This window comes from Strix aluco, chromosome 2, assembly GCF_031877795.1.
Source record: "Strix aluco isolate bStrAlu1 chromosome 2, bStrAlu1.hap1, whole genome shotgun sequence".
NCBI lineage: Eukaryota > Metazoa > Chordata > Aves > Strigiformes > Strigidae > Strix > Strix aluco.
Window position 1 is genome coordinate 70,115,102 of NC_133932.1, and position 22,034 is coordinate 70,137,135.

Below are 22,034 nucleotides of genomic sequence, written 5' to 3' on the forward strand. Positions count from 1 at the left end.
GCTGCAGCCCCTGATCTACAACCTTTTGCAGAGCAGAGATGGAGCTAAGGAATCCAAATAGCAATTGCAGGGCTGTGAAAGTGCTCTGGTGTTACAGTTCCCAACCTTTTGTGTCTCTTCCTTGGCTGACACTGCATCCTGCCGGCTGCCTTTTGCCCTCTCTCAGACCCCTGCAGCTGAGGAAGTCTCTGAACAGCTGATTTCCCAAAGCTGGGAGGGCACAGGGGAGAGCTTATTCCTGTCTTTGTCCTGTTTCCAATGCTCTTGCCCAAATAGCTAATTTTTTTATCATAGCATTACTTCTCACTGTTTTTATGATATCTTTGTAGCAAGGTGGAGTCACCCTGTGTATGCTGTAAGTGCTGTTTCATTTACCTGTTGGGACTTCCTGAAGCAGAGGTTGGATTCATACCATTATTTTAATAGCCCTTGCTAGATCTGTTCTCCATTAATTTGTCTAAACCCCTTTGAACCTGTTCATACTTTTGGCTTCCGCAATACTGTGTGCAGTAAGTGTCCATTTAATTATGCGTTGTGTGAAAAAATGCTTCCTATTTTTTAGTTTCCACCATTTGCCTGATAATCTCGTTAAGTTCCCCCTAATTCCTGTATTGTGGGAAATAAGTGATCTGTTCGCAAGTTACCTTGTCTGTAGGGGATTTTGTAGGCCACTATCAGATTTCCTGTCAGTTGTCTGCTTTCCAAGCAGGCATCTCCAATGTACAGGGGTTGTTCTACACCTCTCATGGTCCTCATTGCCATTCTCTGTGCTGTTTATAGTTCTGCAATATCCTATTCCAGCTGCAGTGGCCAGAAGATGGCACAGCATTCAGGAAGGTAGGCATGGCAGGGCTTCTCCCAGCACTGTTTTCTGCAGATGGTTTTACCTTTCTCTCTAAACCTTTCATAACAATTCCCAATCTTCTCTTTTGCCTTTTTGACACTGCTAAGCATCAAGTTTTAGGAGTGACTTCCTTTCTCTGTGAAAATAGGCAGTTTAGAGTCAATAGTACCATGGGAATACTTGGGATTTGTATTCCCAGAGTGCACACTGTATTCTCTTTTTGGCCAGTTACACAATGAGCATTAACTTTTCCTGAGTATGGACGTTTATTGCCTTTAAGGCTCTTGCTTTGTAATGGAATTCATAATTCCCATTTAATGTGAGGGTAGAATTAAATGCCTAGAAAATGGGATTCACAAAATCTGACAAGCAGAACAGGTGTCTAAGACAGCAGGAGATACTGGTAAGGGAAGGGTGGCTCGGATCTCATTTTTTTTCTCTGAGGAAGTTGCCTGCTTCCACTTAGGATTCACAGCATGTGTCCAGCTCTGCAGGGTGCCAAGGTTTCCTTCCAGAAATAAATGATGAGGATTTCTTATATGACAGAGCAGAAACTCTTGTTCATGCTTAGTCATCCCTTGCTTGAAGCATTTGCATGAAACTCCTTGATTGACTTTTTTCTTCTGAAATAAGATGGGAACCCACATTCCCCAAGGAAAGTATGTATGCTTTACACATCTCTGTATAGGCTGTGCAGGGGGCAGGAGAGTGGAGCAGAGAAGGAGAGATTTCAATGTTTTGTGCTGAAGTTCCCTTGTTGTAGGATAATCAAACATCCAGTGGATTGCTGAGTGAAGAAGGGAGCTGAATGTCAAATATATACAAGGATAGAATGCCTACTCCCTTCTTTTGTGTCCCCAAAGAGGTTGCTCACACTTCAAAGGAAGAGATGGACTAGGATCAGGACTAAAACACATCCATCTGAGCTTAGTTCTAGAGGCAGTGACTGCTTGGAAATAAGTGGAAATGTTGCCACGGGCTTCATGAGAACCATGGTTTCATCATCTTCTTTGGTGTTATCCTTGCATTTCACTTTATCAGTACACAGTTTTGAGTTACTTCATCACAGCAGTAGTTTTCAATTCCCTGGTGCTCTGTTTCAGCTGTTCCCACTAAAAAATATCACTGAAAACTGTTATTGGGGCATGGAGTAAGTTGCAAATCTTAACAATTTTCCATCCTTTTCATAATCATCCCCTATTCCCTACATACCAGACCAGGAGAAGCAAGGAAATACAAAACTATCCATCCATCAGCTTCTCCCTCCATCAAACACAGAAAAACTTGAATTTCAGCGTAGCAGATCATCTATCCCTCATTTGCCATTAATTGTGTTAGTGTTCTTTTTGCTTTCTGCCTGTTATGAATTCAGCAGCCTCCAGGAAGCTCACCAATAGCTGAGACTCTCTGCTTCCTCTTCAGGTTTTCCCTTTGACTTTGTTCCAGTGTTTGAAAGATCTAATATGCCGTCTAAATTGAATATTCAAATATATTTTTAGATTCCCTCTTTATCTCTTTTAGTAGTCTCTAGAGCCTTGCATCCGCCCCAGTTCAACAAAAGTGTATGATGAAGTGCCTATGTGCTTTGCTGTATTGGGACCTGAACACTAATTTCTTCTTAGTTTTGTTTTCAAAACATTTGAAATTCCCAATCAGGTCTAGCTGCAAGACATTTTTCTTATTTTCTCCTGGCTTTAATACTAGTTATCTTCAAATTAGTGACCATAAGTTTAATATGTTTGTGCATGTATGTAAGCATGTTACTACCACTGGGATTTAAAAACTAATGATATTATGATTCTAAAATCATTTTTGTTCCTTGGCATGTAACTTGTATACTGAGATTATAATAGTAGACTTCTGGCCAGAAGCAGTTGTATCCATTAAAAACTAAATCTCCTTCAAGTATTTCCATACAATATATGATACAAAACTAGTCTTTCCCTAAAATTAGAAGTAATCATGTAGTAATTACTGTTGTCTTGTTCAGTATGTCACCTATGCCTCGTGAGAAATAGTGGCAAACTGCAAATGATAAATACATATCCAAAGACATCCTAAACCTGAAACTTTCCTTTGTGATGATGCTGGTTTGTTTTTTGCTCTTTTTAAATAATTATCAAAATCTCAAGTCAAATAATTTTACAGATTTTAAAAATCCAAATAGCTTTTTTCCTAAACGATGTAATCCAAAATGCCACCTACTCTTTCAGTGCAAGCATCAATCACCAGTAACCAAGTTGGTATCAGAATAAAGATGTACTGTTCTCCAGACACTAACTTAAATTTGCTGAAACAAGTACTGACCAAGTTAAACAGACAATAAAGGTGGTGGTTTGGGCGTACTGACTGATAGATGAGTTCCTCATTTGTCCTGTAGGACTCAGGGCAGCATTTAAACAGTTTTGTTTCTCTTTTCTTCATTTTTAAATGAAACCTTTTTTTCTCCCTCTGGCTCTCTTATCTACTGATGTAACTGGTGTTGCATGAGAAATTACCTCATTTCAGTGGCTGGAGCCGGTTTTTCTATCAGCTGCAGTAAGGTTTCCTCATTTATTTAATGAGCCTGGATAGGTAGGAAATTAAGTATTAGGAGCTGCAGATGAAGAAAACTAAAACAAAAATTTCTGTTTATTAGGGTGGTTTAAAAAAAAAAAAAAAAAGATCTGTATTAATATAGCCAGTACATATAATTGGTATTTGGATTATAGCATGATTATTGCTTTGCAGACAGGGGACTCCGTTATCACTCAGTCATCAACGAAGCTGCATTCTGGGCTCATCTCATCTCTGAGGCTGAAAGAAGAGCTAGTTATTATCTTCAAGTGGGGTTATTAATGAGGGGAAAAATCATCCCCAATTACTGTGAAGCAAAATATTTCAACATTTACATATCTGAGACTTTAATTTTGATCTAGTCCTTCATGAGTTCTTAAGCTCAGACTGTATTCACTTTTCCAAACGTTCCCACAGCGACATATGGAGGGGAACTTGCACCTGCCCAAGTGCTGGCTTCCCCAGGTATATGCTTCAGGGTCACAGAAATGCTGCCCGTCCTATCCTTGTGTTGCCAGAGACTGATTTCCACTGAGATTCCTTCATGCTACACCATAGGAACAGAGTCTCAAGTGTAGGCTTCACTAGAGAAGCAAGAAATTCTGACCTGCCTATGCTGTATGTTCACAGTCCTTTTTTTCTCAAGTAGAAACAGCCTGAGATTTATTTGAAAGAGCTAATTTCACTCTTTTGCCTTTTTTTGAACAAGGTATTGATCCTTGTGAAATTAATGGTTTGGAATTTTTGAGTCTGAACCTCCCAGAATAAAACCTGAGCAACACAAAGGTGATGATTTAAATTCAGTTAAACATGTGGGCAGTAACCAGGAGATGGGAGAAGTGCTGTCCACACTGTGAATCCATCCATCAACACAGATGCGAAGGTCTGACCTTGGCAGGTTCAGGAGGTACAGACGTCAACACAGTTTGCAGTCAGTTGGAAATGTAGCTACCAGACAAAGAAAACTCAGTAATTACACAGCTGCTTCAGTAGATTACAGATTTCCTAGAAAACAATAAAACAGTCATCTGTGAATGGAAAAAGTAAACCATCCTTTTTTTTCATTCAAAAGCTTAATTCCTGAAAGTCATCAGATAAGTCCTCTGTAAACTTCTTATCTCTTTTCAAAACCCACAGTCTGTAACCAATCAGTGTAGATTTCTCTACAGCATTTACGCCCACTAATGCCTCATTGATTTAGAGTGAAACTGCTGAAGAAAGGACTGTCTTGGACAGCCATATAAATATTAAATTAATTTCTTGTGAAGGATGGCTGCTATTACACTAAATATTAAATGAATTCATAATACTTGGACATTTGAAATAAATCACTGCTGGGAATGCATACTAACATCCCGTTCCAAATCTTTTCTTTTTTTTTTTTTTTATTATTAAAGCCATGGAAAAGGACCAGTTGCTCTCAAAGAAATGTACAGCTTTCTAACACTGGAGTCATTCACAAATTCCCACAGCACAAGAAGGAGTTTTAACCTAGTCCCATTTTACAGATGGGGGCAGCTGGCATGGTGGAGTTTAGGTTGAACTGCTGATCACAGAAGGTTCAAACCCAGTCTGTTTCTCATGAAACACATCACAGTAAATTATCAGCTCCCGACAGTCCTTGTTTTGCTTGAAGTGCTCTGAGCAGCATCGGCAGAGGATCTGGCAATGTGATACCAGAAGGCTGAGAGCATTTGCCAGACTCAAAGGGAGAAAGAGCTGGACGTAATGTCTAATCTCCAGGCACCCAAAGTGGCTAGTATCAGTTCACCTCTAAGTATCTTGCCCAAGGGCACAGTGGGAGGGATGAGACTCCTCCGGTTTTGACTAGCAGAACTAGGCTTAGCAATTGAAGTCATCTCCCTTGAGAGAACAGTCTCAAAAGTTTAGTAAAATGCTCAGTGGACTAAGAAGAGCTAAAAATCAATTCTTTACTTTTCCTTTTGTTAAAGTAGAACAAAGGGTACATCAGCAAGTTCATTATAGCTCTCTATTATCTGAGGGATAGTAGCTTGAGTATAGAAATTTATGCCAGGGCTAACTGTGTAGAGTGGAAGCCATTCTTGTAAACAAAATTGAATGACTGTCAGACTCATCTGCTTTTTAATGTGCAGATGGGTGTGAATATATGCATCTCCTTCCTTCCAAAGATTTTTGCTTCTATGCCTTAAATGGTCTAAGTCACACAAGTTTTTTCTAATGAAAATTTGCCAAGGTATTTAAATTAGAAGTAAAAATTAGAAAAGCTGCTACCACATAGGAATATTAATTGTTCATTATGCAGGGCTTTAGTTCACATAGTTACTTTGCATGTGCAGAGCTGCCAATTAAAGAGGCTCAGAGTGCTCACTGCTGCACAATAGCTGTTTCTCCAGAGCCCCACAATGGCTATTGTATTCTGTCACTGACCTTTAGACACCTTCAAATGAATATTGACACAGTATGCTGGGATCATTAGAGCTATTGTTTCAGTGTACCACAGGGAAAGGAGAGTTTTGCAATTTCATGAAGAGCTTTAAAATTTGATATAATGATGACAGCAGCGCTATTTCTTAATTAGAGAGTGAGAGAAAAAATGAAGTATTTTTCTGGTGCTTCAGGTGAATTCCAGCATGCACACCTACCACAGTTCCCACAACAGTCCCTTCCCATCTGGGAAAAAAGATGTTCATCAGGGGCGTTTGGTCTGCTTTTCTATTGTTTCCAGGGGAAATTATTTAGTATTTTTGACCTGATGGTGCCATATGGCCAGCCTCCCTTAGCTTCCATGGATTCTGCCTGGATGAACATCTTGGCAGGATGGATCTTTTCATCCTGTAAGTGACAAACGCCCTTTTAAACAGAGTGTATAGTTGGAACTGGTGGTATGCAGGAGACTGGGATCTGGAAGCATAGTTAAGACTCTACTCTTCAAAAATCAATGAACATTGTCTCTGTGATAACAACTATATGCTTCATTTTACCTCTTCCATGTCTTAACATATAAGGTATTTCTGTTTTCTTACCAGTCTGTGACAGCTAAAGAGTGCAAACAAGAACTTTGGGAGCAGACATATCAGATACTCCAAGTACATTTACTGTAGTAAAACCAAGCATCTTCTAAAAGCTTGTATTTATTTTATTGTAGCCCTCCTATTCTTTAAAGCTGCTTTGAGAAATTACTTCAGCAGTCAGCACATAAAAGAGAATCATTTTAAACCTTGCATGGGACATTTTGTCTACAGAGAATAAATAAATTACTGGCTTGTATTTCCAAAGAGTGTTCCTGCTTGAAGATAGAGAGTTTCTGTTCCAGAAGTATTGCAGTTTCTTGGTTCATTTTTATCCCCTGGGATCCTATTATAGAACAAATTATCAAATATAGCTAAACTTCACAGCCCTAAGTCTCTGAAGATAGTCTTGAGTAATGGCTTGCACTTCTGACAGAAGAGGAAGAAATTTAACAGATCTTTTGCAAAACTCCTTGTGTCATTAAAATTGGAGATAATCTTTGCAGTAAGTTAGGTCCTTACTCTGCTGAATGAGTTGAAGCCCTGTGGATGGGGATCATAGGATCTTTATTACCAAAAGCTGAAGTTCTACCTGGATCCACCTCTAGTCATGGCAGTTTTGGGAGGTTTCCAAAAGAAAATCGAAGGGAGTTGGTATGTCTGCTCACTGCCCATATTTCATTTGGTTCCTTTGCAGAAGGAGAAGAAGAGCGGGCTGCTGAAACTTCTAGCAGGAGCATCAACAAAAAAGAAGTCACGCTCCCCACCGTCCGTGTCCCCCACACATGACCCCCAGGCAGCCATCGAAGGAGTCCTGCAAGGGGCAGTGGGACCTGAGCTCTCCTCGCTCTCCAGCCATGGCAGGGCTGGCTCATGCCCTATCGAGAGTGAAATGCAGGGAGCCATGGGGCTGGAGCCTCTGCACAGGAAAACAGGCTCCTTGGATTTGAATTTTTCCATCCCTTCTCCTGCCAGGCAGCCCCTCTCTTCCATGGCAGCTATTCGGCCAGAGCCCAAGCCTTTGCCCCGGGAAAGGTAAGCTGTGTATCTCCTGAGGTCACCTGCACCCTCAGGGGGCATTTGGAGGAGGGCTGCAAGTTTAACTTGCTCAAGGGTTGTTGCAGTTTTGCTGCTTTGTGGATTGACTGTAGATGGCTCAGCTGTCTTTTAGGAAGACAGGACTTACATGCATCTGCCCATTGAAAATCATTCAACACACAGTGCAGGTTTAATGTTCATTGATTAAAAAAGGGGTGAGCAGCACCTGTCCATGGAACTGTACAGCTGTGGTCTAAACATGGAGGACAGCAGTGCTTTCGCAGCCCAAAGGATGTCAATGCTGTTGGAAAAGGCCACTTTTTAAATGGGACCCTATGTTTTAATAAACTTATGAGGTTGTCATGTGATGCTTCCTGCCTGGTGGCAACAGGGATGATGTGTTGGCTCGCCAAGGCCATTTCTGGCCTGTTCTGCAATATCAAAGACTGTTTCAAATTCTCCTTGTGTAGGATACTTACAGATAGTGCCATCTTCAGGGACTTGTTACCAAAAAATGTAGTCCATTTCTAGAGAGAAACGTACCGGTGATTCTGGAGTATATTTCAGCAGCCTGCTCTGAACCTTGGTACCTTAGAGTGACCTTGCAAACCCAAAAAGAGTAGAGTAGGAACACCAAAATACAAAAGCAGATGGAGATAGAGATAACTGACTAGAAACAGGGGTACAGAAAAGAGCTAGGTCTCCATGTGCAGGCTTCAGGTAAATGTTTTCTACAAGACTGCAGTTTGAGGACTGGGAAGGATAATGCACCCATACGATGCTGTTGAAATGCTTTCCACTCAAAAGTGATTGAGGAGAACATGTTTTTTGCAAAAGTATCAAAGCGTTTTCAAAAAGCAGTCTATGGAACTCTTGAGTTGATATTTAAAACAATTTTCAAACAATAGTAAAGTTCCAGAAGTTTGAAAGAAAATACTTTTGTCTGGGTGTATGTAAGAGGCTGAAGGGAATGGACTGGGCAAGCCACCTGACCCTGAATCCAGCTGGGGTCATGGAGCAGATAATGCAGGGCATAGAAGGGATACTACAGGACAGTCCATACCTTACACAGTGTTTTACTGAATGGAGGCTGAAGTTTGGTTGGGAAGGTAACAATGACAGTGTAACATATTTAAACTTTTCTAAGGCAGCTGGTTTGTTACTGTAAAATGTCTTGCTGAGTAAACTGTACACAACTGACACAGCAGATACTAAGTGGATTGAAAACTGATTCACTGGCATCAAATCTAACTCTAGATCAGAAATCACTAGAAAATGATTGTGTGTGTATGTAGTGTAGCCCAACAGGAGTTGGGTCTTGGACCTGCACTTTCCAACATAAAGTCTTTGCTGTTCAGAACAGAGGACTGAAGTGGGATGTAGGTGATGAAGAGCACAGACCCGTTGGTACAGAGCTAATTCAACTCATTGGTAAGGACAACACAGAGTAACAGTGTATTTCAGAAGAGCCAGATCTGAGGCAAAGTGGAGCAGCCTTAGAGAAGCATTATAAGAACAGTGAAAAGTTTAAAACAATATACTTGCAGTGAGTGATACAGGGAGCTCTGGTACACCTGGTAAAGAGCAGACTTAGGAATGGCTTGGTAACAGTCTGTAAGACACTGCAGACAGGACAGACATGGGAATATTTTTACTCTAGAGTGGGCATTTTGCCTGAAAGAGGTGCTGTTGTTCAAGCACAGCTATTAGACTTGAAGCAGAAATAAATACAGGCAAGTTCTTCAGCATTGTAATGAAGGCAGTGAGAGCAGACTATCACAGTAGTCTCTTGTCCTTAAAATCCATGAAAAAACAATTTAGTATAAGGAGTGAAAAACCAATCCCTATTTAGGCACACTTAATTTGGTCTACATCAGTTTAGATTAATGCTATAAGAAAAGCTAAATCAATATAAACCAGATTTAGCACCAGTGTAACTAAATCAGTGGAATGCTGCACCTTTAGTTAAATGTAGCCATGAAAAGAAGCCAGGAAGAACATCCCCTGACATCTCTAGAGCTGGCTGTTGAGGTGCTGCTCTCAAAGTTTTACTGTAGAGGTGTCCAGACACTGCATTTAATATGCCAGGGCTAGTCCCATATCCTACAAATTTCTCAGTTCACCTCAGGATGATCCAGATAGTGAAACATTTAACTGATAACAATTTTAAGTGACAAAATAGAACCAGAGGGACATGGGTTAGCTGTGTCTGCTCAGCCATGCTGGAATCAGGAGTAAATAGATTTAGACTGCTAAAACTGACTAAATACTTCCAGTTGCAGTATATGACAGTAAGGAACTTACTCTGATTTTAAGCATTTTAATTCCTGAGTCTTAAATCCGAAAATAAGCTATAATTGAAGTAACCCTAATTATACACAGCAGGCAAGATTCTCTAATTGATTTATGAATTAACTTCCATATCATTGGTGAATCTGCATTCCTTAACTGATCATATGAGTTTTTTCATGCCCATAATGGGAAATATTAATTACCTTCATGCACTAGGAAGGATAATGCTTAGTCCTGGAATAATCTGAGCAGATACATTAAACACTTGTCTCCTACAAATTCATCCCACATCCATCTGTGCTCATTAAATCATCAAATTGCTCAGAAGTACCAAATGATATTTTTTTTAAAACAAATTACGGTTTTCAAACCTCTTGTTCTTTTCACATCTGGCAATGGAGGAACTCGCATTCAACGTAGCTCAGCTCCATATTTTGCTTGTTTGCATTTTGGTGCATTTCATCCACACAGTAGGAGCAATTCTCTGAGAAAGAAAAGGGAGGAGAGGGAAAAAAAGGTTAGATAAACAGATTCAGATGCTGGATGAAATTTTAAAAAGCTGCAAAGCATTTCAGTGCACTTAGCTGTACTTGGCTTTCTATCTCCCAACGCCCATCTGTGCGCATAGAGACAGAGCACTGAAAGGTTGGAAGAAGTAGCACATTCCTTAATATTTACGGCATTTGAAATGAGGCTCACATAGGCAGCAGAACACCGCTACTTCTCCCATAGAGGTTGGCTTGCAGCTCCAGCACTTGCCACATCCAGGCTACTGATCAAACCCGAGCGGTCATGCCACTAGTTGTATCGGAGGTGCATTAAAAGGCTCCGATTGCTCGCAGCTCAGCGCTCATGATTTAAGGAAAGAATTGCCTATTCCGCTGCCTGACAGCGCAGCCCTTTGTGGGAGTTACAGCCGCTCAGACAAGAAGGTGAAGTGAGCTTCGCCTTCTCAGAGATGCTGCTAATGTTTATGCTCTTATTAATTTTTTGTGCATGGGGAGAACGAGGAAAACAATTATTTTATCTTATCCTACTTGATATTCCAAAACCTCATTATGGATGGCTGGATTAGAAAGGAAATTGCTCCTAGTTCTGCCATAATTTAGCCTTGATATTTAACTGGTTTGCTGGGATAGATAGTGCCCATCTCTGCCTTCTGGGTGTAGTTTCCCACCATCAGTTTATAAAACCACCTTCCTTCAGCTGCTCTCTGTCATAAAGCATCCAGCAGTCCAAGCAGCAGAGCAGAGAAATTTCCCAGGTGGTATCCTTGTCATTTTGTGTTGCAGTGATTGACTGTCAAGTGACTACCCCATCAGGCTGCATGTGCCCCACACGCTCTTTTCCACCTACTGCTCCGTCCAGTTTCTGCTGGTGCAAGAAACAGGACCAGTACAGGGATGCGCTGTGGCCAGGCAGAGCCTGGGCCACAGACTGGCCCACATCCCACCAACGCTGTTGGTTCACATGGGAGAGGGGTGTGCTGTCTGCCTAACAGCACCAAAGCAAAATACTTTCCTTGCCACCCCCTTCAAGAAAATATGACTGTATGTTAAGCAAAACAGGAGCACTGAGCGTGCATGTCTGTGTGCATGAGTCATGTTCCCCTTGCTGCCTGGCACTGTTCCCAGATGCGAACCTGAGTAAAACATGTCACGCGTTGTTGTCTCTTATATAGTAAGTGGCACAAATTCTGCCATGTTATATTCTGATAAAGACTTACTGTCACGACTGGTGTATCTGTGCCATGTTTCTGTGGTTTTCACAGAGCCTTCAAGCAAGTTGTGACCACAACAGTGCTGCAGAATAAGATGGAAGCAGTGAGTTTGACCTTTAAAATAGACCCCTCTATGTTTCCATGTATCCTTTCTACAAATCACTGCCACGTTAGAAATTGAGGTCCCAATTCAAGGAAGCGTTCAAGCGTGTGCTTAATGCCCATTGACTTCAATTTTGCTGCGCACATATATCTTCTTTGCCAAATGGGGAAAGCAAAGGAAGGGTTTTTTCTTTCCTGGAAAGTGATACTAGAGAAATGACCCCAGGAGTAAGTTCTGACTGAACAGTGACATGTATGCACATGGTTAAGTGCTTCTCTGACTCGAGATACCTGCCTTAGGACTGAGAAACTAGAATTAACCATCTCAGAAATTGAATCCTGCAATATTTCCAGCAGAAGGGTAAAAGATCAAGCTGAGATTTGTTCTTCTAAGACTGCTGATTCAGACACTGTAATATGGTGAAGCTGGTTCTGGCTTGTAGTGTGCGGAGTCACTTTGCAGGTCTCTGCAATCTGCCAGTAAAAGGATGAAGAAACAGAACTCCACCGATAAGCAAGAGCAGTGGTTAACTGAACTAGATGCTTTATTGTCAGCGATTATCTATCCTCACACAAAACTAACTGTGTATCCCTAACACACGAGGGACCTGTTGGAGTCACAGGACTGGACTCCTGAAACCTGTCCTTAGTGCATGATACTTTGACAAACAGAAAGCTGCATTAAGCATCTGAATTCAAGCACTCCAAATGGGACCAAATTGGAGGTTAGCCCTGCAGATCTAATTTGCCTCCTTGTACATTTGTTTTCTTAAGTTTCTGTAGCTCATCAGTATCCTGGATGCACATATTGACTCAGTGAGCAGATACTCAGTATTTTGGGGTTTTTTTCCTCAGTGTCCAGGCCTGAGCTCAGCCCTTAATTACTGATCAGTTCTGATCAATAATGTTCAATGCCTGTCTGCACACACTGACAGAGAACTAGCATGAGTAATTTAGACCAGACAACTGACTCCTACGCAGCTATGGTGCATGAGATGAGTCTCACTCTGTGGAAAGTGTGGCACGAGGCTTTGCAGCTGGAGGAGTCAGAGAAGCCACTTTCCCCACACCTGTGCTACTCTGAGTTTCACTGTGGTCACTTACTAGACATCCTCCAACCTCTGCAAAAGATGGGGTGGTTTTGGCAGCCACACATCTCTTCCACGTCAGAGCCTTGACTCGCGTCCAGAGCAGGACATCTTGTGCACTAAATGAGGCAGGCATCCTATGGGAAAAATAGTATGCAATCATGTAATGTTATATTGCACACAAGCAAAAGTGAAGTCATGGGCAATTTTAGTTGCCTGTTTCTTCATCTCAGATTCATGGGTGTGAAACATTCCTGTTCTGTTAAGATAGTGGATGTCTTTATGCATCTACATACATGACATCTTTAGTCAGTTTGCTTTTTTAAAGGAAACAAAAGCAGGACTTCCATCATGTAACATCTATTTGAGGTTAGGAGTCTTAGCTGCACCTTGCAGATGTCCACAGCGGTAGCAAAGCGAGAGCTGGGTGGGAGAGGTGTTTCTTTTGACTGCAAGGATGAGTGCTGTGAAGATATGGGACAGTGGGATTCCCAGGTTTTGCTGACAACAGAGGGACAGGGATGATGGACCCATTCCCAGCTCTCAATGAGTTAATTTCTGCCAGGGTCCCCATCCCACCCTCAGCCCCAGTGCCATCCTCTACCCATTCAGTCTCTTGCCCCACAGGATATCATGTCCCAGCCCCAGGCTCCCTCCCACCAAGGCTCTTTGCTCCCCCAGACTCAGCTCAGAACAGCTGCCCCCTCAGCAGCCATACCCACACCATCTCTCAAGGCTTCCACTTTTCATCATGGTCCCACTTCTGCCTCAGTTCCCAGTTTTCCTCCCGTCAGCCTCCCTCTCCCTTCACTCCCTCCTTCACCTTACCCTGCTCTCTAACTCCCTGAAGTTTACCTGCCCAGGCAAACCCTGTCCCCCATCCTTGCTGATACTACTCGCAGCCTCTCCTCACGTATTTTCTCTTGGGCACCAAGGACTCTCCCCATGCCACTGCCCACCCCAGACAGTCCGCTCCGGGGATGAAGTGCCCAACCCGGGGATGCAACAGCAGCCAGCAGTGGGAGAGTCCAACACTGAGTCTGTGCCCTGAAAGAAAAACAGGAGAGGAGCCCATTCCTAGGAAAGGAAGAGAAATGCAACCTCTGAGGTCCCACAGAGCTGGGACACCTTGGAGTATGAATCAGCCAAGATTTTACCTTCTGTGCTCATACAAGCCTCTACTAAGTAGGTACCATTTGGGGATAGTTTGAATGCTTTTAACCTGGCCAAGAGCAGTTCATTTTCTAAAGGAACACTGTCCTTGACAGACCAGCAGAGCCACAGGACGGGTCTTTGCTCCCAAGTATGGGGAGCTGAGAGCAGCTTGTGAAAGCACTCACCTGGGTCCTGCTGATGCTGCAAAAACACCCTCATGTTATTCCTGCACGTGGTGGGACCATTTGGGATGAATGTGGGACCCTCAGCCTGACACAGTCAACTGCTGTGGAGAGTTTGGGCTAAAATGGTTAACATTTGGCAGAATTACAACTATCCGAGAGTATGATTTACAACAAAATACCAAACATTGTTAATAGTAGGCAGAGGGGATTGCCATGCTTGTCATCATGATTGCTACCCAGCTAATTAACATTTTTAAAAGTTGGTAATTTAGAGGTGTAATGTGACACAGACAAAATTGAGAGAGCTCTGAGATCCATCTAAAATGCCAGGAAGCCAGTTGGTGTAAGAAAACCTACAAATTTATAGTAGCTTCTCAAAGAGGGGACAAAAGGGGAAATGAAAAGGGGAGATATAAATAGAAGTATACAGGGCTGCCTTTTTGGGAGTGAGGGAGGATGTCTGAGAAAAGAGATCTTTTCTGCCAAAAAAATATGGCTAATATATGTATTTGCAATTCAGTTCCAGAGAATAAACTAGGCTGAGATGCCACCTGGAGGTCTGGAGGGGTGACACAGCAGTGACCTGTGGTGTGGGCAGCCCCATGCCAGGCCCCACTTCAAAAGCCTCTCAAGGGAAAAAGCATAGCATCTTTTTTCCATCTCGCATGGAGGATTTCTTAACCGATTTGCAAGGTCCTTCGTATCTAAGATTTCATTATTCTATCAAAACCACTTTGGTGCTATCCTGTGAAGTACCGTAGCTAATTAAATTTAAACCGTAGCATTTGGGGTTTCCTTAAATGGGAAAAAGTACTTCATTTGGTAATGCAGCAACTGAGATTTATTTTTCTAAATCTCTAAGGAGATGCTGTGTAGAACCCCTTTTATGACGATGGGCACATTCCTGTTGAGCGTGGTCACCTCCCTCCTCATGTGAACCATTTAGGGACTAGCAGCTCCTCACCCCTAGGATACAGTCTGGGTTTAGAAGGATGGGTCAGTGCTTAAGGTACGACATGAGGTGTTGGCAGTTCCATCTGGGTCTTTAGGATGACCCTGCCCAAGACACCACCTTTTTCTGTGTTTCTGTTTCCTGATCTGCCAAAAGGGTCTGTGAGTACCTCCGCACCACTTGCCTAATGTTGAGGTCCAACCTTCTTCTTTCTCAAAGCCTCTTAGATCCTGGTGCAGAGCTCCAATGAGCTGTGATTGTACATAGAGTTGTGAGATCTGAAACTTGGCATCATCTTAGCTAAAATTGTTCCACTCTGATAATTTAATTAATCAACACTGCAGCAGCGTGTTTGAAATAATGTGTGCATTCATTTACATAATGGCTGTAATTGGCAAAGCTTCATAATATAAGTGTAGCAGTTCCACAGATGATAGCGTGATAGGCCATTTTCCTGCAGCCAGCCAGCAGCACACGTTTCAACCTCTGTTACTTGCTTTTCCACAGAGGAGGGAAGTGACAACTAGATTTATTGACCAGAGGACAAAGATGACCACCAGATTTTTGATGGCACTTGAACACATATATTTTCTACATGACTGTGTTGCTGTGTCAAGATTAAAAGGCCATAGTCAGGTTTTAGAGCAGAATCCCCACTCCAAATGGAGATTAATGGTTTTCCAATAATGAAATACCAGCCAAAGCTGGTATTTTCACTGTTGTGTCAAAGTGGAGTCCCTCGTTTCAGAACCGCAGTCACTAGGTACCTGAGTAATGTCTTCAAAGAAAATTAGTGACTGCTACTGAAGAGCCCCTTGCTTTGGTACCATCTCGCTGGGAATGGCCTCAGGGAGTGTTCCAGAGCCTCCAGGGTATGTTGAAGTTAGTGCTTAAGGACAAGATATTATTTTAAATAGATACTCCCCTTGTAACAAACATAACTGAGGCATCACTGGCCATGCAGTGGTTGTGAAAATATTAATCCTCAGGAGATGGGCTTTAGGTAATCCATTGGCATCTTGTAACTATCTTATTATATTTACTACTTTGCAATTAGCAAGACAGTTATTGACTGTTAACCAAATGCCAGAAGACTGAGAAAGTACATGTACTGAATTAAAAAAACAGTACAGCAGAAATATATTCCCTGCTCTGCACACAAGTGCGTTGATATAAAAGGGCCCAATCTGTGCTCTCAGGAGGACACCTGCTGATAAGCCTGAGTGTAGAATAGCCATATCAAGATCAGATCTGTCATTACTTCATTGAAATGAAGTGACACTTGAAAACTAAGTTCCCAGAGAGCCCTGTGAATGGTTCAGGACAGGGGCTCCCTGTTGCTTTGGAGAGTGCTTCGAAAGTCATTTGATACCTCTCCATTTTAGTTTCCCTTCCAGGTTTGAGGGACCCAAGGTGTATTCTCAAGAAACATGAGAAGAAAAATGTGAACTGCTTTACCTAACTTCTGCCAATATCGCAGGCAGTTGGTGGGAGCACTGCAAACCCCATTTTTCATCATCAATGGAATGGACAAGGGAAGAGTTACATGTGTCATCTAACTCGACTTCTGTAAGGTCTTTGACACAGTCCCCCACAACACCTTTCTCTAAATTGGAGACATATGGATTTGATGGGTGGACTGTTTGGTGAATGAGGAACTGGTTGGATGGTCACATTAAGAGAGTAGTGGTCAACAGTGATGACTGGTGTCCCTCAGGGGTCCATATTGGGACCAGTACTGTTTAATATCTTCATCAATGACAGACAGTGGGATCAAGTGCACCCTCAGCAAGTTTGCACATGACACCAAGATGTGTGGTGCAGTTGACATGCCTGAGAGACAGGATGCCATCCAGAGGGACCCAGACAAGCTCAAGAAGTGGGACCATGTGAACCTCATGAAGTTCAACAAGGCCAAGTGCAAGGTCCTGCACCTGGGTCAGGGCAACCCCTGGTATCAATAGAGGATGGGGGATGAAGAGATTGAAAGCAGCCCTCCAGAGAAGGACTTGGGGGGTACTGGACATGAGCCAGCAATGTGTGCTTGCAGCCCAGAAGGCCAACTGTATCCTGGGCTGCATCAAAAGCAGCGTGGCCAACAGGTCAAGGGAGGTGATTCTCCCCCTCTACTCCACTTTGGTGAGACCTCACCTGGGGTACTGTGTCCAGCTCTGGGGTCCCCAGTATGGGAAAGACATGGACCTGTTGGAGCGGGTCCAGAGGAGGGCCACAGAAATGATCAGAGGGGTGGAACACTTCTCCTATGAGGAAAAAAGAAGAGAGTTGGGGTTATTCAGCCTGGAGAAGAGAAGGCTCCAGGGGAGACCTTTTTGTGGTTTTTCAGTACTTAAAGGGGCTTATAAGAAAGATGGAGAGGGACTTTTTAGTAGGGTCTGGTAGATTCAAACTAGATATAAGGAAGAAATTTTTTACAATGAGGGTGGTGAGACACTGGAACAGGTTGCCCAGAGAGGTGGTAGGTGCCCCATCCCTGGATATACTCCAGGTCAAGTTGGACGGGGCTCTGAGCAACCTGATGTAGTTGAAGATGTCCCTGCTCATTGTAGGAGGATTGGACTAGGTAACCTTTAAAGGTCTCTTCCAACCCAAACGGTTCTATGAGTCTATGATTTTTGGATGGAGGAGATACAGTGCTGAATGAGATGTGTTACAGCAGAGGCAGGTGCTGCCCCAAGAGAAGGTGGTCGAGTCTCTGGCGCAGGCTCGGCACACAACCAGGATCAGGGACCACCACAAGTAGTACAGCCATTTGACAATACCTTTCTGCTTTCATGGTTTGGCTCTAGAGTATGTCCTGGTCAAGCTTCCAGTCAAGCTGGCCAGAAATCTCCCCATCATACTGAATTTTAGTAGAAAATACAGCTGCCTCAGGTACAACTGGTATGTGAAAATGTAGCTTAATGATGCTTCCAAAACTACTTTTCTCCAAGATTTCTGGTTCTGGTGCCTGGCTGCTCCCATCAGGCACAGGCTCAATCGCTGGCTGACCAGGTCTTTGTGTTTCTGTCTCCAAAGGTACCGCGTTGTGGTCCCGTACCCGCCACAGAGCGAGGCCGAGATCGAACTGAAGGAAGGTGACATTGTGTTTGTGCACAAGAAACGGGAGGACGGCTGGTACAAAGGGACGTTGCAGAGGAATGGCAGGACGGGCCTCTTCCCTGGGAGCTTTGTTGAGAGCTTCTGAGGACAGCTCGTCGCTCTCTCAACTGGAGGAGCTTTCAGGGGAAACTGCATAGCACAAGAAGAGACAGCAAAGAGAAACTGGACTGATAACCACTGCCATTTTTATTTCCAAAGACTCCCCCCCAGGCCCTTCAGTCTACAGCTCTGGAGACACAGTGCCCCACTGTGCTCCTGAGACCATGTGCAGTGCATACAGTGGTATGTTGAAGTAGTGCCTTCCACCTGGAATCACAGACTGAAAGGACGCCCATCTGGACTGTACGTAACCTAAACTCCGGCTGTTAATCCTTTGTGTAAATTATAGAGAAGATATCTTTAAAAAAAATTAAGAGGAAAGTTGTTATATTGCTGTAACTTATTTGTCAGAGCTGCAGTGTTCTTATTACTGGCCTATGCAAGATGGATCTGAGAGTTCAAGGAGGTGTGCTAGGAAGCTCTTAAACTGGGATTTCATTTTCCCGAGGGAAAAAGCGGGAGGGAAGGGTGGAGAAAACCCCAGCTAAAGATCAGTGCATCGTCGTGCAAGAAAGAATGAGGAGTCCAAAACATTAATGTCGTGCTTTCTATATACCTCAAAGATATGCTGCGCAAGTTTGTCAGTGCGTGTGTTAGTGCTCAGAGTCCAATACCATCCGGTGTCCTGGCGCTGCCGCCAGGGAGGTCCTGGAGGAAGTACGGCTCCACCATTAAACTGTGGTTATTTGAGCAGAATCCCTTTTGCCTGTCTTCTGCCCTTATTATATGCAGCATGGATTTTTGTCCTTCAGTATCACTTTCCATTGCTTTTTTGTATGACGTAACTTTTTACTGTAAGAATTGCTCTACTTTATATATATTCCTACTAGATCAGACATTTCCTCTTTTTCATACATCTGGTGCTATTTTTTTTAATTGTTAAAGATTTGGTTTGGTTAAACAGAGAGGCTGCAACAAATTTGCATTCAATGTATGAAATTAGAAATGTACCTGAAGATCGAGATCAGACTGCTTGTTCATGCTTTATAGAGGAAAAGAGAAAAAGCCACTTGGTCACTGATAAACATACCTGGGGGAGCACACCTGCGCAACACGCACACGCTCGCTCTCTCCTACGTATTTAGAGTGGCTGAAGACCCACGCTGAAGCACAGCATTTTGTCTGGAGAGTGATGATTACTCCAGAATTGGAAGTAATTCCCAGAGGAGTCGTTTTAATTGACTTTTTCATGGCAATAAGAAGAACACTGCAGGTTCTAGCACGCACAGGGACCATGGAGTTTTCCTCTGTCGTTGCATCACGGAGACGAGAGCTGATCTGCGACGGCTGTAATTAGCGTTATCGAGATGTGATTTCTTACTGTAGAAATGCACAGTTCTGGAGACTGTTCAATTTCTTAACGTGGTCAAGCTACAATACAAACCGTATCAGGCAATATAAGCTTTCATCTACCAGGGACTTAAAGGTGCAATAAATGTAAAGGGAGTTTAGCCAGTTATTCATATGAAGCAGAATGAGAAAAAAATTCCATAATGCGATTGTGAGAGTATTTAAAAAGACATCGGCTTTTGAGGAATGAAACATGATGAAAGGCTTTTCGTAGCTGTATCCGTACCTTGCCTTTGCCAGCAGCTGGCTGTTTGCCAAAGCCCACATGTGGTGGTCATTTAAAAGCGTGTCGGAGGCACTGTAACCTGGAGATGACCTTATTAAAAGGAAGAGGCCCAGTGGGTGAACATCATTACTGTGTTACCAGTATTTCGTATGCGAAGGTGTAAGTTTTGTTTTCATTCAAGCCGTGTATACTAGTACATATCAAAACCCATGTAAGTGAGCGTTCCTATTTAAGTTCAGCTCCGTGACTTTGTTCTCTGTAAAATAAGTTTCTTCTTGCTGTCACATGTAACAAACCGATTCCAGAAACACAGTCCATGGCCAAGTATAGCACCTTCAAACAGGGAGGCATCATTTTCAGGGTGTTTCTTTTTATACTTAACGTTGCCGCATTTGTTCATATTCCAGATTGTAATGAATCAGCCACTAAAAGTTTAGTTACTGTTGAGAGGAAATTGCCTTTTTATAACCAATAAGAGCTGAAGAAATGTCTTCTGGAAAGACTTGCTTGAGACTAGAGCCATAGCTGTTCCACTTATTTGGTCCAGATCAGAAGTGGTATCACTGCACCTCAAACAGTAAACTGCACAGTTAGCGAGTCAGCAACACCAAAATGTGTGTTATCGATTCCAATAAAAATTCTGGGTTAGATCTGTCAGAGATGAGGAGATTTTTTCTGACAACTTACAGTGGTTAAAGGCCTCTTAAAATTCTGTTCTGTGGGTGTATTTACTACACTCAGAAAAACGAAACAGGATGACGGCTTGCTTGCTGCCTGTTGTGTTTAGCCAGATCTAAAATGGTTCCAGATTTCCACTATTCATGCTTAACTCTAACAGGACAAAAGTTGATGTGTGAGAAGATCAAGGAAAACACACAGATGTTGTGTCATGAAATGAGTGCTTTCAAATATATTTTGCAGGGATGATGGTGGTTTTTTTAACAGATGACAACCCTTCCAGTCATAACTCCTGCAAGGAAAAGTATTGGGGTGGGGGGATGGGGGGGAGTGTTTCTATTTTGATAACAGCTGTTTCTGGCCCCTGTTTATTGCTTATCATCACAGTTTGGGTTACTGAGTAATCTTGGACAAATCACTTCCATGCCAGGAGCACAAGTGCAGAACTTAATACAGCTCAGTGATACGAAAACGTGACCCAGTGCTATTTGGAGTCCTGGACGCGAGATGTTCGACTCGTACTGTGGTCTAATTTTTACCTGTCATACCAGGGAAAGGGGGAGGAGGGAGCATCTGCATCTCCTACAACAGGGCGGGGAAAAGAAAAGACTCCTTCTGGTGGCCTCAGTTTGTAAAATGCCAGGTTTGCTCTTCTAGAAATGGGTTCAAGTAATTGAACAATTCCTTTGAACTTTGCACAGCTCAGAAAATGTTTTTGTTATACATGAATGTTAACGTGATTTAGAAAATGTTGGCGGATATGAGTACAAATGAACTACAATGACTGTGTTTCTGATTCTTTAAATAAAATAAACATTAAGGCAACTTGACTGAGGTTCCTCTCTCTATTAGATGGCAAAGTGAACAAGCAATGTAAGTGGCTCTGCGGTTCACAAAGAAAACAGAGAAGACCACTCTGCAAACCCCGCTGGTCTTGAGCAGACCTTAAATCAACTTTGCTGTCAGTAGTAATTCCCACATAAATAAAGGCCTGTTAAAGGTGCTTGAGCAGAAGTCGGAATCTCCTTCTGGATCTTCTTTTGGAAGATCTTGGATTCTTCAAAATCTTGAGAAGTTAACAACTTACCTGTGGGACAAAAGGTGTGTAGGTCCAGAGGAAGAGAGCGAGGACAGGCTGGGAAGAGGGACTAAGGTGGCAAGGCTGTGGCAGAGAGGCTGGGAGGGGATGCAGCAGCAGAAGCATTTGCAAGGAAAACAGCAAGGAAATCCTGCTTGCGGGCTTCACAGGTGCTCTGAGGTCGCCTGGTGGGTTGAGCAGGTTTGTGGGGAGAGGAAGATCCCCTTCCTCCTGCCCTGAGTGCACTTGGGCATGGTGCCAGCAAGGTGCATGTGTCCTGCAGCCAAGAAACCAGGAGAGAGAGAAGGAGCAGGCACCATAACCCAGACAAGGGGCATAAGCCTGGTTTTGCACATGGCCTGAGTTTCCCATTCAGCAGCACGGTGCAGAGCATCTGGAGATGGAGCATGCACTGAGTCTGGATGTGTTTGCCTTGATTTGGCGGGGAGATGCCTTTGAGGACGAGGCACCCGCAGGTGGTGATTCATTGCCCCAGTCGAGAGCACCTAGGGCAGGGAGGGAGCCATGCTCAGCTAGCTCACCAGGGCGCCTTTGTATGGG

The 22,034-nt window shown here is 43.1% G+C and overlaps 1 protein-coding gene across 1 annotated transcript in view; it reads left to right on the forward strand.

Annotated features, from left to right (window-relative positions):
• SH3RF3 (SH3 domain containing ring finger 3) overlaps positions 1–21,225 on the forward strand; it is a 251,240-nt gene extending 230,015 nt beyond the window's left edge. The window contains exons 9-10 of the mRNA XM_074815193.1: positions 7,088–7,425; positions 17,959–21,225. Of these exons, the coding sequence (XP_074671294.1) occupies positions 7,088–7,425; positions 17,959–18,127 (507 nt within the window). The 3' untranslated portion in view covers positions 18,128–21,225. The remainder of the gene's footprint in view (positions 1–7,087; positions 7,426–17,958) is intronic.
• Positions 21,226–22,034: the final 809 nt, after the last annotated feature.